This window comes from Choloepus didactylus, chromosome 5 (genome assembly GCF_015220235.1).
Source record: "Choloepus didactylus isolate mChoDid1 chromosome 5, mChoDid1.pri, whole genome shotgun sequence".
Classification (NCBI taxonomy): Eukaryota; Metazoa; Chordata; class Mammalia; order Pilosa; family Megalonychidae; genus Choloepus; species Choloepus didactylus.
In genome coordinates, this window is record NC_051311.1 from 46,973,137 (window position 1) to 46,988,863 (window position 15,727).

At 51.3% G+C, this 15,727-nt stretch overlaps 1 protein-coding gene across 3 annotated transcripts; it reads left to right on the top strand.

The window, feature by feature from the left end:
- The first annotated feature begins 294 nt into the window (after positions 1-294).
- On the top strand, positions 295-15,722 carry EPHA1 (EPH receptor A1). Of its 3 annotated transcripts, XM_037835949.1 has the most exons (19): positions 295-442; positions 1,532-1,599; positions 5,671-5,952; positions 6,899-6,950; positions 7,194-7,295; positions 7,547-7,702; positions 8,018-8,362; positions 8,515-8,642; positions 8,871-9,021; positions 9,494-9,590; positions 9,856-9,914; positions 10,735-10,860; positions 11,738-11,923; positions 12,100-12,161; positions 12,284-12,490; positions 12,680-12,829; positions 13,137-13,330; positions 15,094-15,249; positions 15,340-15,722. In XM_037835949.1, exons 1-19 carry the CDS (start codon positions 361-363, stop codon positions 15,416-15,418), a joined length of 2,682 nt encoding a protein of 893 aa, XP_037691877.1. In that variant the 5' UTR covers positions 295-360; the 3' UTR covers positions 15,419-15,722. The 3 variants fall into 3 exon arrangements, with proteins under 3 accessions (XP_037691877.1, XP_037691875.1, XP_037691876.1); XM_037835947.1 differs by having other exon boundaries at positions 6,899-7,295; XM_037835948.1 differs by lacking the exon at positions 295-442 and adding an exon at positions 504-631 and having other exon boundaries at positions 6,899-7,295.
- Positions 15,723-15,727: the final 5 nt, after the last annotated feature.

The window sequence follows — 15,727 nt, forward strand, 5'->3', positions numbered from 1 at the left end:
GAAAGGGAAGAATACAAGGGTGTGGTTCAAATCAGAAGTAGAATTGGGTTAAAGGCTTGATCAAGATTGAGTTGGGGGTAGCATTAGTATTAGGACTGTTTAGTCAATTCCTAGTTCCACCCACTAGGGGGCGCCCACAGCCTCATTCCGGTCAAGATGCCTCCGGTTTTTGAAGTTGATTACCTGTCTAACAAGTTTCCTTCCGGCCCTACTATCCCTTTAAGAAGGTGAAGCAGGTGAGGCCGGGCTCCGCCCCCGGCGCTGGCCCCGCCCCCCGCCTCCGCGCGGCCAGCCCAGCTCGCCCAGTCCCTGGCGACCTGGCCCAGTCCGGGCCGCGGTCCCAGGTCCCGGCCCGGCGCCATGGAACGGCGCTGGCCCCTGGGGCTCGGGCTGCTGCTGCTGCTCTACGCCCCGCTGCTCCCGGGGGCGCGCGCCAAGGAAGGTACCGACCACCCACCCCCTCCCAGCCCTCCCCCGCGGCCCGGCAGCCACCTTGCTCCACGAGCGGGCATTCCTGAGGAGGTCCTCCCCCTCGCGCCCCTCTCCAGCTCTCCGGCTTTGCCCCGGCCGCCAGGCCATCGACTGGCCAGGCCAATCTTTGGTCTTTAACCCCAACCGGCTGCTTTCCCGGGTGAGTCACCCCGGCCGCTGCTGACCAGCAGTTTGTGCCTGGGTGGGAGTGGGGAGTGAGCCTCTGAGCCCTGAGAGGAAGCAGCGTCGGGACTACCCTATCCCAGCAATCGCTGGGACCCTTCATTCCTGGGCAGTGCCGGGCCCAGGTGCCCAACCCAGAGATCTGAACCCTCTGAGCACGGAGATGAGAAGTTACCTTATGCCAGCCTTGGCCGGGTGGCACAGGAACCCACTCCCTGGGGAAGGTTAGGAGTTGGTGTCCAGGGGTTCCCTGGATGCAGAGGTGAAACCTTACAAGTGAAGGCTTGCACACCCCCACTGGCTCTACTAGTCCCACTTCCCAGAGTCTGAGCTGTGCCTGGTACCCCACTCCGCATCCCCACTCCCAGGCCAAAGCAGGCCCTCTGAAGAGTGGAAGTGAGCCTGCCCACTCAGAAACAGCTTTCAGAGGTCCTCTCTCCAACTGCTCCTCCACTCACGACTCCCAAAGTTTGCGCTTCTCTCCCACCTCTCAACCCATTCCAGTTCTGCAGCCGATGGGTTCCCCTGGGCCTCACCACCCCCAGGTGAATGAGGGGCATGCATCTTTGGGTGCTCTTCCTAATGGTTCCTGCATTGACTTTCAAAGGCTGAGCTCTCCAATCCTCGCCCCACTCTGCCTTCCTCCCCTTCACACACTCTGAAGGAAGACAGAAAACAATTCCTGGAGCTCTTCTCTCCTCATTACTGGGCCATTTTCCTCCCCTAAGCCTCAGGAAGTCACAGTTGTTAGGAACAGGATGCTGCAGACTGGAAGTGGGGACCCAGAATGAAGAAACGGGGTGGCACAAGGGGCTCCTACCCCAGAGGTCCTTCCCCCTCCCCAGAGGTGACAGGCCCCTTTTCTCCCCACCTCCAGTCATCCTGATGGACACAAGCACAGCACAGGAAGAGCTGGGCTGGCTGTTGGATCCCCCAGAGGAAGGGGTAAGTGTCAGGGGACAGAAGGACCTAGGAAGGCTCACTGCTTAAGGCCAATGGGAAATGGGGTGGAGAGGTGGGTGGAGGAACAGAGAAAAGAGCAGGAAAAACTGGAAGTGTCTCCTCCGGGAGGCAGCATTGGGGGGGTGGTGCACAGAGGCTGAGTCAGAACCTCCTGAATGAGACATGGGGGAGGGGGGCATTCTAGACTTCACCCCATGGGGAAGGCTTCAGTGGCCTGGCTCCACTCCCTCCCTACCTCAGAGAGGGCAGGGTGAATACTTGTGAGAACTGGAGGCCCTGAGCCCACACTGCCCAGGGAGGAAATGAGCCTTGCCCGTGGTGGTTTAGGGCTGACCAATGCCTTGCTTGGGGATGGACAGAAGCACCAGAAAAATGTGCTCAATCTGAGGTTCATCCATCCCTAAAGGAACTGCATGGATGAGTTTCAGAGGATCAGGGGACCCTGTAAAATTATATTCTAAATTGTGAACATTTTAGAATCTGAGTATTTTTTTCTGAGGAGATGAGCCAAAGCTTTCATCAAAGTTTTCAAAGGGTTTTTGACTCCTTCCAAGGTTAAAAGCTGTGACTATATGGACCCTAGCTTTGGTGCATACTCCATTCCTCCACACTAGGCTCCATGCACACCTTGCATTTCCAGCTGTTAGAGCCTATCTGAGGATGCAGCAGCCTGCTCCAAGCCCCTTCCTTCCTTTAATATTTCTAAGGCCCAGTGAGCATAGGTAGGAGGTGGGGTGGGTCCCAGAGAGCATTCACGGGTCCCAGTGCAGAGAGCACATCTCTGTAGTCAGCACTGCTAGCCACGGAACCACTGAAGGCTGCCCCAGTTGCCTAAGCCTCTAGGATTCTGGCCTCAGGCCTCTCACCCCTCTGGTCCTGGGCCCCATTCTCTTGGAATTCCAGTAATTGAGACCTCAATTCAGCCTCTATATCTGGAGTTGGGGTAACATGCTTTCTTTCCCTCTGAGTCCTCGATTCCAGGCTCCAGTCTCTGCTCTCCCACGGAGTGGCCTGTAATTAGAGTTAATAGACTAAACCATAATGTATCCTACAGGAGGAGCTGCTTGGAAAATCCGGGATTAGACCAGCCCTAATAGGCGCCTCATCCCATAAACCAGCTAATCACCCCACAGCGATGGCTGCAGGTCCATCTGCTGGCTCCCATGGGTTCTTATGGTACCCCTGCCACCTGCACCCAAATAACTCTTACATAATTGGGCTGGAGTGGAAGCAAGGTCCCTCTCTCAGCTCAACTTTAAACATCCTTGTTCTAGGAGGGCCAGAAAACAGCCAGCAGTCACACACGCACACTATCTACCCTCCCCCTTTCCTTCTTTCCATCTTTTCTACATATACACAGCCACACATTCAGGTCCAGGCTCCCCACAATGTATCTATGTAGCAGCCAGCAGCACCCGAGTGATAAGTGAAAAGGTCCTTATTGCCGATCTTGGGTAACTGGTTCTCCCCAGTCTGTCACTGTTGGAACTAGAAGAGGCGAATTACAGCTGGGAACATCTGCTTTTCCTGGCTCCAGCTGCGGCTGTGGCAATCTGGCTAATGAACTGCACATTAACCAACCAACCACCACTCTACCCACCTGACCGCCCCATCCCATGTCTGCACTTGGGCTTCCTCATTACAGCTTCCTCTTAGCAACAGGCCCAGGTGCCTTTTGTCATTCCAGCCTCATTGCCTTTCAGACACCCCTTGCCTGAGCCTGATCTTTGAATTCTCGAACTTAATGCAGAAAATGTGCCTTTCAGTAGCTTATATTTCTGCCCCTGCCCCACCCCACCCCAAATTCTTAGTAGTGCCTTTTCCTGCCTTTTCCCAGAGCTGACAGGTTGTAATGATGAAAGCCCCTGAATTATAGTGATGTAAAAGTCAGGAGACTTGCTTCTTGGGCAAGTGAACTTTCCGAGGACCCCAGTCTCCTCTCTAAAAATTAAGAGAGTAACAACCAAAATATCAACGGGATATTTTATAGAATTTTGAAAGCCTCTTTCTTCAGTTCATCTGGAAGAATAATGAAATGGGAGAGCCCTCCTATCAGATATCAGAACATGCTATCCATCAACTATAATTAAAATGTGTGGCCCTGCACAAGAATACTCAGGTCAATAGAACAAACCAGACCCACATACATGAGATTTTAGTGAGTGATAAAATTGGAATTGTAAATCAATGTGGAAAATATGGACAAGTCAATAAATTGACACTTGGATGTCCATAATTAAAAAGGAAAAGTAAAATTACATCTCCACACTATACACAAAAATAAATTCTAAGGAAATTGAAAGTCTAAACCTAAAACCAAACCTACAAAAATACTAAGAGAAAATATATGAGAAGTTCTTAATAATCTTGGGATGGGTGAGCTTTCCAAGCAAAACACCAAACCCAGGAATCATAAAGGAAAAGGCTATAGATGTCATGTAAAAATTTAAAATGTATGTCAACATGAAAGATACCATTAACAAAAATAAGTGGCCTGTGACAGACTGAGAGAAAATATTTGAAACATACCTTTCTAAACAAAATTTCTATAACATGTAATTTCTATAACATGAAAAAAAAATCATCCAAAGGAATAATCAAAAGATAGAATATTGGGCAAAAGTTATGAACAGATAATTGCATAAAAATACGAATGACCAATGAACAACAGAAAACCAGGTGCAGCCTCCTACTCAAAGAAATGTAAATTAAAAAGGTAAGAAGCTTTGTTTTGTAAAAATAAAAAGATCTTTAATATCCAGTGTTGGTGAGGTTTTGAGAAAATGTGCACTCTTCTCATGCGTTGTTGATGGAAGTGTAAAGTAATAAAAGCCTTTTTGGGGGACCATTTGCCAATATCTTATAAAATTTATATGTCTGCCTTTGATAAAGTAGTTCTACAGAAATCTGTACAGTTTACCTTTAAAAAAAAATTAGAAACTACCTAAGTGTCCAACAATAGGTGAATGGTTAAATGAATTATGGTACATCCATACAGTGAAATACTGTTTTAAGAATTATTAAAAATAATAATATAGATCTACATATACTCATGTGAACATCCTTCAAAGGCTTATTTGTTGAAAAAAAAGTAGATTACTTTTTTTATATGTGCTCATTTATATTAAAAACAACACAGAAACATTAAAATCTGGAAGCATTGAGAATGATCTGGAAAGTTTTACTCCAAATTATTCACAGTGACTTTCTCTGGAACGGGAGTGAAAGGAAGCGGTGGCTTTCACTTTTTATTATATAGAGAGTCTTTATTCCCCAATGCTTTATAATAAACACTAAGAGGCATAATGATTAAGGGCATAAATTCAAGCTAGAGTGCCTTAGTCCCTTAACAGCTGAGTGCCATGGGCAAGTCACTTAACCTCTCTGTGCCTTCATGGAAACTGCTTGGAACAGTGACTGGCCCATGGTGAGCACTGTGTTAATGTTAGCCCTTGTTTTCACTAAGTTTAAAAAACATATATTTTAATGTAATAGAAATTAAGAGGGATGGAATGGATGATGTCTAGGAGTCCAGCCAACTTCAGCAATTGTTGATTTTGATAAAGTTCATACTGTAAGGAATGTTAGAGTGGGTTCCCTTCAACAGAAGAGTTCTGTGACTTTTCTTGCCTTCCAAAAGCTTGGAGGCTTTTGTATTGGACATAAGTCTCCTCTTCTCTGAACAAATAGGCAGAAGGGTTTTGTGAATGGGCTTTTGCTACAGAAGTCTGACCTTGGGGTACCAAACAGCCCTGCCAATGAGATAGTTAAAAATTGGTGCTCGTGCTTTCTCAGTTGGAGTGAGTTAATTTAGGGGGACTTGGGCTGACTGGGGATATAAGGAGGTGTTGTCTTGGCCATTTTATTTCCAAATAAATCCCGGGACCCTAAATGCTTAACCTCTTGTCCTGGGGCCAAGGGGAGAGGAGAGGGCAGGACAAATAGCATGAACCTGGGGGGCTCTGTCACTGCTTCCTCTACTTCAGCTCTAAAAAATGACGGTTTGGGGAACAGTTGATGACCCTGTCCCTGACTCTGACTCTCCTCTCCCAGTGGAGTGAGGTGCAGCAGCTAATGAACGGGACACCTCTATACATGTACCAGGACTGCCCCCTGCAAGAAGGTGGAGACAGTGACCACTGGCTTCGCTCCAATTGGATCTACCGGGGGGAGGAGGCATCCCGTGTCCACGTGGAGCTGCAGTTCACTGTACGCGACTGCAAGAGTTTCCCTGGGGGCACAGGGCGTCCGGGCTGCAAGGAGACCTTCAACCTTCTGTACATGGAGAGTGACCAGGATGTGGGCATCCAGCTCCGCAGGTCCTTGTTCCAAAAGGTGCTGCTTCCCCTCAATGCCATTCCGGTCCTGATTCTGATCCAAGCCTGACTCCTTACCCAGGAGCCTGCTCAGCTAAGAAAAAAGAGTGTGGCAGAAATAGGAAGAGAGTCTAGGCATAGAATGTGGGACTAGAAATCAGAAGGGTTGGATTTGAATATAATTTCTGCTGTGTCCCAACTTTGGATGCATCAGTTAACCTTTCTGAGCTTTGGTTCCTTGTCATTAAATGGAGATAATGATAGTGCCTGCCATATCTATTTTAGAGGTTTGTACAAGGATCCATTGTGGTAATAGCATGCCATGGTGGAAGCAGGGAAGTGTAGTCCAGAGTGATTCAGACTTTTTCTGTCGGTACTCTTGAAGTTCATGTGCTACACACTCCCATGAGTGTGTCTAGTTTTGTAGTAAGTGATGCAACTCCCTGCAGGCTATCTCTAACACCATCTCTGTCTTTTCTATTCAAGAATGCCTACTGGAATGCAAAAAGAGGGAGACAGTATTATTATATGTGTGTTTTCATCTTTTTCCAAAGAGAAAATTTTGCAATGTTTATTAGTAATAAATCAGTTATGACACACTTTATAGCTAATCACCCTCTTTGGCACTGAAGTTGGAAAACCTCAGAATAGCGGAAATAATATGGACTGGATTGTCCCGCTGCCTGGGTTCCCATGCCAGCCTCATCACTTAGTAGCTGCAAGGTTTTTAACTTCTCTTAGTCTTAGTTTGCTCATCTGATAAATGGAGATGATAATCCATCCTACTTGTAGGATTAGTACAAGGATTGAATAACATAATGCACAAAAAATGCTTGGCCCAATACCTCACACATAGCAAGCCGTCGGTTCATAGTTTTGGGAATTGCAAAGTAGTAAGCAAACAATTGTTTTTGGTACATGAGCATGAAGCACGACTTTGCCCTTGCTCCCCATCTTCTTCCCAGGTGACTACAGTGGCCGCAGACCAGAGCTTCACCATTCGAGACCTTGCATCAGGTGCAGTTAAACTGAATGTGGAGCGCTGCTCGTTGGGCCGCCTGACCCGCCGCGGCCTCTACCTCGCTTTCCACAACCCTGGTGCCTGTGTGGCCCTGGTGTCCGTGCGTGTTTTCTACCAGCGCTGCCCTGAGACTGTACATGGATTGGCCCAATTCCCTGACACTCTCCCAGGACCCGGTGGGTTGGTGGAAGTGGCAGGGACCTGCGTGCCCTATGCCCATGCCAGCCCTGGCCCCGCAGGAGAGCCCCGCATGCACTGCAGCCCCAATGGTGAATGGTTGGTGCCCGTGGGGCGATGCCACTGCCAGCCTGGCTACGAGGAGGGCAGCGAGGGATGCCTGGGTAAGGAAAGGGATTTGGAGGAGGTGTGTGATAGCCTATAGGGGATCCACCGACGGAAAGGTTCTGTGGGGCACCAAAGGTAGGGAAGGAGCCCAGTGCTCCATGTCAGTGGTTTTCAAAAATTGGGTGCCCAGGAGACCTCGGGCTACATATGTGGGGATGTTTCAGATACATGGGATTGGGGCGGGGGTTGAGGTCATTCTGCCTGTAGAAAATTGAAAACCCATCGCTTTGCTGCATTTTCTCTTCAGCCTGCCCTAGCGGCTCCTACCGGGCTGACACGGACCCACCCCATTGTCACAAGTGTCCCCAACACAGCACAGCCGAGTCTGAGGGGTCCACCGTCTGTACCTGTGAGAACAGCTACTACAGAGCCCCTGGGGAGGGCCCCCAGGTGGCATGCACACGTGAGTCCAATGGGTTGGGGCCTGGCTGTCTGCGAGGAGGTGTCAGACCTTTCTTGAGCCCTTGTCAGGGTCAGAATTTTCTGGAGTTTTTCAGATATTAGGAACTGTTTGAGGTGTCAGAAACAGCTCCTCCCCTGTTCCCCAGCCCTCCCTAGAAGAATGCAGAGCTGTGGTTAAGCCTCAATGGGAATACAGTATCCCACAAGGCCTTCAGAGGACTTCAGACATTCAGGAATTGGGATGGTGGGAGGCAGTGGTCAGCAGCTTGGGTGAAAATGAAGTTGGCTCTTACTGATGGCTCCTATTTGCCCACAGGTTCTCCCTCAGCCCCCCGAAACCTGAGCTTCTCCATTTCGGGAACTCAGCTGTCCCTGCGTTGGGAACCCCCAGCAGATATGGGAGGACGCCAGGATGTCAGATACAGTGTGGGGTGTTCCCAGTGTCGGGGAGCAGCCCTGGACGGGGGCCCTTGCCAGCCCTGTGGGGGAAGTGTGTACTTCTCTCCAGGGGACAGTGGGCTCACTGTGCTTTCTGTGTGTGTCAACGGCCTTGAACCTTATGCCAACTATACCTTTAACATCGAAGCCCGAAATGGAGTGTCAGGGCTGGGCACCTCCAGCCATGCCAGTGCCTCACTCAGCATCAGCATGGGGCATGCAGGTGAGGGGATCTGGGGAGGGCTGGGACAGGGACCTGGAAGAAACGAAAAGGGCTTAAGGTCCATGCGGACAAATTGATGGGCAGAAGGCTATTGAAAAGCTACTTATTTCCTCTTTCCTTCCAAATCCAACTTTTACCCTCCCAACTCCCAGAGTTGTTATCAGGCCTATCTCTGAGACTGGTGAAAAAAGAACCACGGCAGCTGGAGCTGACCTGGGCAGGGTCTCGGCTTCGCATTCCCGAGGGCAACCTGAGCTACGAGCTCCATGTGCTGAACCAGGTCAGGAGGCTACTAAGAAACAGTCTCTGGTATCCAAGCCTGGACACACCCTAACAGTCCTAGCCTGGGGTGTGGGATGTGGAAAAGACTATTATTAAAGGAAACTGCATGGCTTTCTCAGAACAAGAACAAAGAGCTGTCTTGACCATTCTCTGTTCCCAAGACTGCCTGTCATATCCACGCAAGTGGGGCTTGACATGACCCAGTTAACACAAGTCCCATCTACAGGATGAAGAAAGGCACCAGAAGGTTCTAGAACCCAGGGTCTTGCTGACCGAACTGCAGCCAGACACCACGTACATCGTCAGAGTGCGAATGTTGACCCCACTGGGCCCCGGACCTTTCTCCCCTGACCATGAGTTTCGAACCAGCCCACCAGGTGAGCCACCCTGCATCCTGCCCCAATCACACACATTTCTGCCATCCCACTGAGGCATCTCAGCCCCTCTTCTGGACAGTGACACAAAGGCACATGTGTGCGCGCACACACACACACACACACACAGAAGCTGCTTCAGGAGTAGAGCCCATGCAGACTCACACCAAGCCCCCTCCTGGGAGTGAGCTCAGACACACATCCTCATCTGCCAGCCTGTGTCCTGTCAAATCTTACCCCTCAGTTTAGCGCTCGTCCACAGGCAGTCCCAGGCTGAGTGGTCGCTGTGCAAGGGCCCTTCCCACATGCTCTCTCCCTCACTCGCATACACTTGCACACCCCTCACCCACACGAGCGACGCATACATAACAGACCCACTGAGCCAACTCACCTTGGGTATATACCCAATGGCCTGCCATTTTATGCCCATGGACTTTCAACTCCCCTGGACTTAGCTCAGCCCATGTGCCTCCAGTTTCCAGGGGCCTGACTGGAGGAGAGATTGTAGCCATCGTCTTTGGAGTGCTGCTTGGTGTAGCTCTGCTGCTCGGGATTTTTGTCTTCCGTTCAAGGTGCCAGCTGTCAGGCCTCCTGCCCCCTTCCCATCCCCATTCCAGGTCCCTTTGCCCAGTCATAAGCTCCTACATAAAGCCCCAATGACCCTCACCTCCCCTTTGGTAAAAGCTCATGTCCCATACCCATCCTACACTCCCGCACCCTGTTGTCTCTGGAGAAAATTCAGCCAGAGCTCGGGGTCTCCAGGATGCAGGATCATCGCAAAGGGCCTCTCAGGTGGGCCTGGGACCCTGAAGGAGCTGGTCCCCCGACCCCCTACAGGCGATCTCAGCGGCAACGGCAGCAGAGGCAGCGTGATTGCGCCACCCATGTGGACCGAGGTGAGTCAGGAGCACCTGTGCTGGTGTGGGGGCAGTGGAGAAGGGACCAAGGGACCCACACTGGCAAGGCCAATTCTGGAGGTGTGTACGGGGTTCATTGTCCCTAAGGCTCTTATGGTTTGCTACCTAATTAACTTGGTTTAATTAACTTTGTACTGATAGCCCCTTGTGGCTCTGATGTAATTATCTGTTACCTGTTGGTGCTACTGTACCGTCATTGGGCTCTGGACAGCTTTCCCCATCCTAGCTGGCCTACTCTGGGGACTGGAGCTGGGCAGGAGGGGGATTGTCCTGTGGGCTCCTTTAGACATGTGGGCTTCGTGCTTGTCACTTCATTAGGTGCCCCGCAAGAGGAGGGGTCAGAGGTCCATCCAAGCAGTGAGGGTGGGAATGCTTTGTCCGAGTATGTGAATGAGGTGTGAATGATTGGAGGAGCATGGGGATCAGGGGTGAGGAGGAAGGACAAGGAATTTAAAGTGGGTCAGTGAGCAATGGGAAGACCAGGTAACTCACTCCAGGTTCCAGGCAGCGACAGGGGAAAGTGGGGGAGAGCACTTTTCCAGTCTGTGTTCTGCCCCACTACTCTAGACATTAGGAAGTGAGGACACAGGAACTTTGAGCCTAGACCGGAGGGACAAAGGCTAGGAAGTGGAGGCTTGAGGGTAGAGACCTTTCCCCAACAGCCAAAATTGGAGTCACCTCACGGAGAGAGTAGTATGGAACCTGGAGCTAGGTGTCTACTACTGGCCCTTGTTCCTTCCCTCCCAATACTCCTGAGCTCCGGAGTTCTGTGGCTAAGCCCTGCCTGCTCTCCCCACAGAGGATAAGCTCTGGCTGAAGCCTTATGTGGACCTCCAGGCCTACGAGGACCCTGCCCAGGGGGCCCTGGACTTCACCCAGGAGCTAGATCCAGCCTGGCTGATGGTGGGCACTGTCATTGGGGAAGGTGAGTCCTGATTTGCACCCTTGACCAGTCCCCTCTGTGTGGCAACACACAGCTACCAGCAGGCCCCTTCCTTCTAGCCTGCCATCCCTTCCCTGTGGAGCCCAGCTGGCTGCCTTCTCCAACCCAAGAGTTCCCAGATGAGTTCATTCCCTGGTCTCCTCTGTATACTCTCTTAACTGTTGTGTTCATGTTATAACCCCCTTATCTGGGATCCTGGAGCAACCCCTGCCTCCTACATGGTTTGCTTCTGTGGTTATTAAGTTTCTTTGTTAATAAAGGTGTTGATGTGCCAAGGCTCAGGCTGTTCTCAGGTGTTTCCCAAATGTGGGGAAATTCAGAGTCCTTTGCCCTACCTTCCACCCCACCAGGGGCCCAGTGTCCTTGGACTGCCCTGGTCCCTTGGGTCACCATAGGAAATGGAGCTGAGCAGAGAACAAAGGTTGGCAGTGTCCTTGCCAGTTGTACAGCCAAGCCGGCCGAGCTGTGACTGGAGGAGCTCGTGGAAGAGAGGCGGCAGTGATCAGTCTGCCCAGTCACTTCTGCCCTGGCCCTGGACCGCCCTGCCCTTCGTGCACATGCCCTGGCACCCCTGCACAATGACTACGCACCAAATGTTTACTGCGCACCTACTGCAAGTTCAGTAAGAACTGTGTCAACACTGGGACAGAGCGGTGTGCGAGTTACAGAGCGTCACTCCTATTCCAGATTCCTGCCTCTTCTCCCCAGGAAGGACAGCCCAAGACCTGTCCCAGGAAGGGTTTCTCTGATCCTCCACAGAGAACAAGAGGGAACTGGAGGACCGGAAGGTATCACTGGCTGTCCTCTTGGAGGAGCTTGAAAGTGCACTGGGGCATGACCCTGTTTCCCTTCCACCCAGGAGAGTTTGGGGAAGTCTATCGAGGGACGTTAAGGCTCCCCAGCCAGGACTGCAAGACTGTGGCCATTAAGACCTTGAAAGACACATCTCCAGATGGTCAGTGGTGGAACTTCCTTCGAGAGGCAACGATCATGGGCCAGTTCAACCACCCACACATTCTGCATCTGGAAGGCGTTGTCACAAAGAGTATGAGCAGTGGTCTCTGAGAGCTTGTGCGGTGGGGGTGGGGGTGGGGGTGCTGCAGAAAGGAGGGGGCAAGATCACCAGAAGCAGAGGGAGGGTGTGCTGCCAAGGGCAGGAAGTCTGGTTTTGGGGACAGATGGGGTGGAGGCTGCCATGAGGATGTATGCTCTGTGTCTCAGGAAAGCCCATCATGATCATCACAGAGTTTATGGACAACGGAGCCCTGGATGCCTTCCTGAGGGTGAGGAGGGCAGGAGGACTGGCTGGGAAGGGGGTGTGCTACAGAGCCTTGGTCATTGGCTCCTGGTCTGGGAAGAAGAGGCACTTCCCATCACCTAAGCCACCGCGCTCATCCTGCTGCAGGAGCAGGAGGACCAGCTGGTGGCTGGGCAGCTGGTGGCCATGCTGCAGGGCATAGCATCTGGCATGAGCTACCTCAGTGACCAAAGTTATGTCCACCGGGACCTGGCCGCCAGGAACATCTTGGTGAGTCAGAACCTGTGCTGCAAGGTTTCTGACTTTGGCCTGACCCGCCTCCTGGACAATTTTGATGGCACCTACGAAACTCAGGTTAGATCCCTGCATCTACACACTGTGTACACACACACACACACGCACAATTACATGCCATGCATGCAGTCACATATGCACAACTACAAGAACTCATGCTCATGAGGACACATTAACTTGCTAACCCCTTCCCGTGTGTTTATCTTTTTACCCACCTCCATGCCCTTTCTGTTCCACATGCCCTTTTAGGGAGGAAAGATCCCCATCCGTTGGACAGCCCCTGAAGCCATTGCCCACCGGATCTTTACCACTGCCAGTGATGTTTGGAGCTTTGGGATTGTGATGTGGGAGGTGCTGAGCTTTGGTGACAAGCCCTATGGGGAAATGAGCAATCAGGAGGTAAACCCAGGATATTGCTCCCCATGTCATCCCTTACTTGCACTGCTACTTTCCCTCATCTCCTCCCAAAGTCCTCCTAGGGCCCTTTCCTGCAAATATCCTTATTTCTTCATCCTAACGTGGCATGTTTCTTCACTCCTATATTCTCTGATCCCCTTCATTTCTCACCCTGTTCTCTTTACTACCCACACCTGCTCAGGACTGACTAAACGCTCAATTGCAATGATCTTGTGTGAACATAGGTTTTCACCGGCAGCCAGGTTAGCTTCCTATCCTGAGGCATCCCTTCCCTGTTCCCTGCCTGCAGGTAATGAAGAGCATTGAGGATGGGTACCGGCTGCCCCCTCCCGTGGACTGCCCTGCCCCTCTATACGAACTCATGAAGAACTGCTGGGCCTATGACCGTGCCCATCGGCCCCACTTCCACCAGCTGCAGGCACAGTTGGAGCAATTGCTTACCAACCCCCACTCCCTCCGGACCATTGCCAACTTCGATCCCAGGTAACCATGCTGGGGGAGGGCAAGAGAATTCACAGATCAGATTTGGGAGAATGGAAATGGGCATTCAACCACATCCTCTGAGCACAGGGCTTCCAGAGTCCTGGACAGAGTCCAGTGTATGTGGCAGAACCATGGTCCTTGCCCTCGGGGAGAGTCCACCCTGTTGGAGATGTGGTCCCACCCTTGTTAGCTCCTAGTCTGATAGAAGATTAGGAAGCAAACACACTGAGACACATGAAGCACAGAAAGCACAAGGAGGATTTTTAAAGATACTACTTGAAGAGGTCAGCTTTCAGTTACCCGCGTTTGCAGAAAACCTGGCCAGGCCCAAAATCTCCAACTTCTCCTGGGCTGGATCTCTATCCTTTCCCTCTCAGGCTGCCTTACCAGGGGCCCTCCCTGGAGCTAACCTTGCTTGTCCCACTGTGTTATACTTCTGCCAGAGCCACGTCTCTAGGGAGACTTTCTGTGGCCTGGACTGGGGACTCTTCCCTGCAGAAATATGCCTGCATATGGAAGAAAGTCTCATTTATTCAAACAAACTGGAGAACCTACTGTGGGCCAAGCCCTGTCCTGGACAGATTCAGAAATGCTTAAGACCTGACATCTGCTCTAAGGAGCTTGGCTGATTGAATTGGGGTGGGGAATACAGGTAAACAGGCAAATGCTGGACAGTGGGGTATGTGTTATAAAAAGGGAAAGTGCAGCCTTGACGGATCTGGGAAGGTTCCCAGATCAAGTAGCAATTGTGGTTTGGGAGCTGAGGGCCAGCAGATTGTAAATAGTGCAGGATGACAGCAGCATCCAGTTCGGGGGCAGCGGCTGGAGACAAAGCTGGAGAGACAGCAGGGATCAGGGTAAAGAGGACCAGCACCGCTGAGAAGTTAGGATTTTATCCTGAGTAGAGAGAGGACCAGTTTTAAAAACCATCCATGGGAGTGAGTGACATGGTCAGAATTGCATTTTACCAAAATCACTGCCAGAATGTGGAGAATGAACTGGCAGAGGAGGGAAGGTGGGAGAGAAGGCCAAGGCTGAACTTGGAGTCCTTTATCGGGTAAACCAGCCCTGGTGTGCTGACCTCTGTAACAAACCACCATATATAACCTTGTTTCTATGAGAAAATGTGGTCCAAGTTCCAACTTTCGAAACTATCTTTTGGAACATAACTCCCTTGTACACTGGAGACTGCATGTGCTAATCTTTCTGGAATGTTGGATATTTTTCCCCCGGCAGATTTACTTTGCTAATGGGTTTTGGCTCTGGCTAGTTTGAGTACAGGAACACTCATTGTATTGTGGGTGTCAGAGTGCAAGAATAACAGCCGAGGTTGAAGGTGGCAAGCAAGGGCTGCTCCCAGAACTCAAATGGCCACCCTGAAAGAAGGGCAGGACCGTCCAAAGCTGCCAGGGCCTCTGTTCTCTCTGCCTTCAGCTTCCTCTGAGCTGGGTTAGTTGATACTTTAAGGTCTTCACCAGTCCCCCATGGTCGCCTAGAGCTGGCCCCTCCCAGTGGGTGATGGGCTGGTGATACTAATCTGTTGGGACTTCCTGGGCTGCCACTTTCCCTAGGTCCTACCAATTAGCAGGATTGTCAGCCTGTGAGCTAGCATACCAGGAAACAGGCCAGGAAATGGGTTCACAGACAATGGCCAGGCTAATCCACAAAGTCCTAGATAATCTCCATGCTCAGAGACCCAACTTGAATGCCGACTGCTCAGAGGGCTGAGCACGTCCCGTGTGACACAGCCCCATATCCCACAGGGTGACCCTCCGCCTGCCCAGCCTGAGTGGCTCAGATGGGATCCCCTATCGCAGTGTCTCTGAGTGGCTTGAGTCCATACGAATGAAACGCTATATTCTACACTTCCGCTCAGCCGGGCTGGACACCATGGAGTGTGTGCTGGAGCTGACTGCCGAGTAAGCACCTGGCTCCCCCAGGGGCGGGATGGGAAAGAGAGGGCTTCTGGGCTTTGACCCCACAGACTCACACCCTTTCCTTGCCCCCAGAGACCTGACGCAGATGGGGATTACGCTGCCAGGACACCAGAAGCGCATTCTTTGCAGTATTCAGGGATTCAAGGACTGAGTGGCTACCTGCAGGGAATGACACCACCTGAGCCCTGCCCTCACCCCACTCTCTCCTCAGGGAGCACAGATGGGGCCTGGTCACACATCATGCCCCTTCCCTTAACCTACCAGTCATAGGCCGTCGGTGCTGCTCCTGCCCATCCTTCTGGGAGGAACTTGCCTCTGGATCTTGGGATCCTTTTGGTATTAAGTAGGGAGGTAGGGGGAGAAGTCAAAGGGTAATTATGGGGAGGGAGTGGGGAGGAGGGTTTAATATATAAATATATATAAATATACATATATATTTTTGTAAATAAACAAGAACTGA

What these genes read in the sequence shown, in the direction of transcription:
- EPHA1 (XM_037835947.1), top strand. Translation starts at nt 361, where the DNA reads ATGGAACGGCGCTGGCCCCTGGGGCTCGGGCTGCTGCTGCTGCTCTAC. An exon ending in CCCCCAGGTGGCATGCACAC is followed by an intron (nt 7,703 to 8,017) that starts GTGAGTCCAATG and finishes ATTTGCCCACAG; the next exon opens with GTTCTCCCTCAGCCCCCCGA. An exon ending in GTGCTGGAGCTGACTGCCGA is followed by an intron (nt 15,250 to 15,339) that starts GTAAGCACCTGG and finishes CCTTGCCCCCAG; the next exon opens with AGACCTGACGCAGATGGGGA.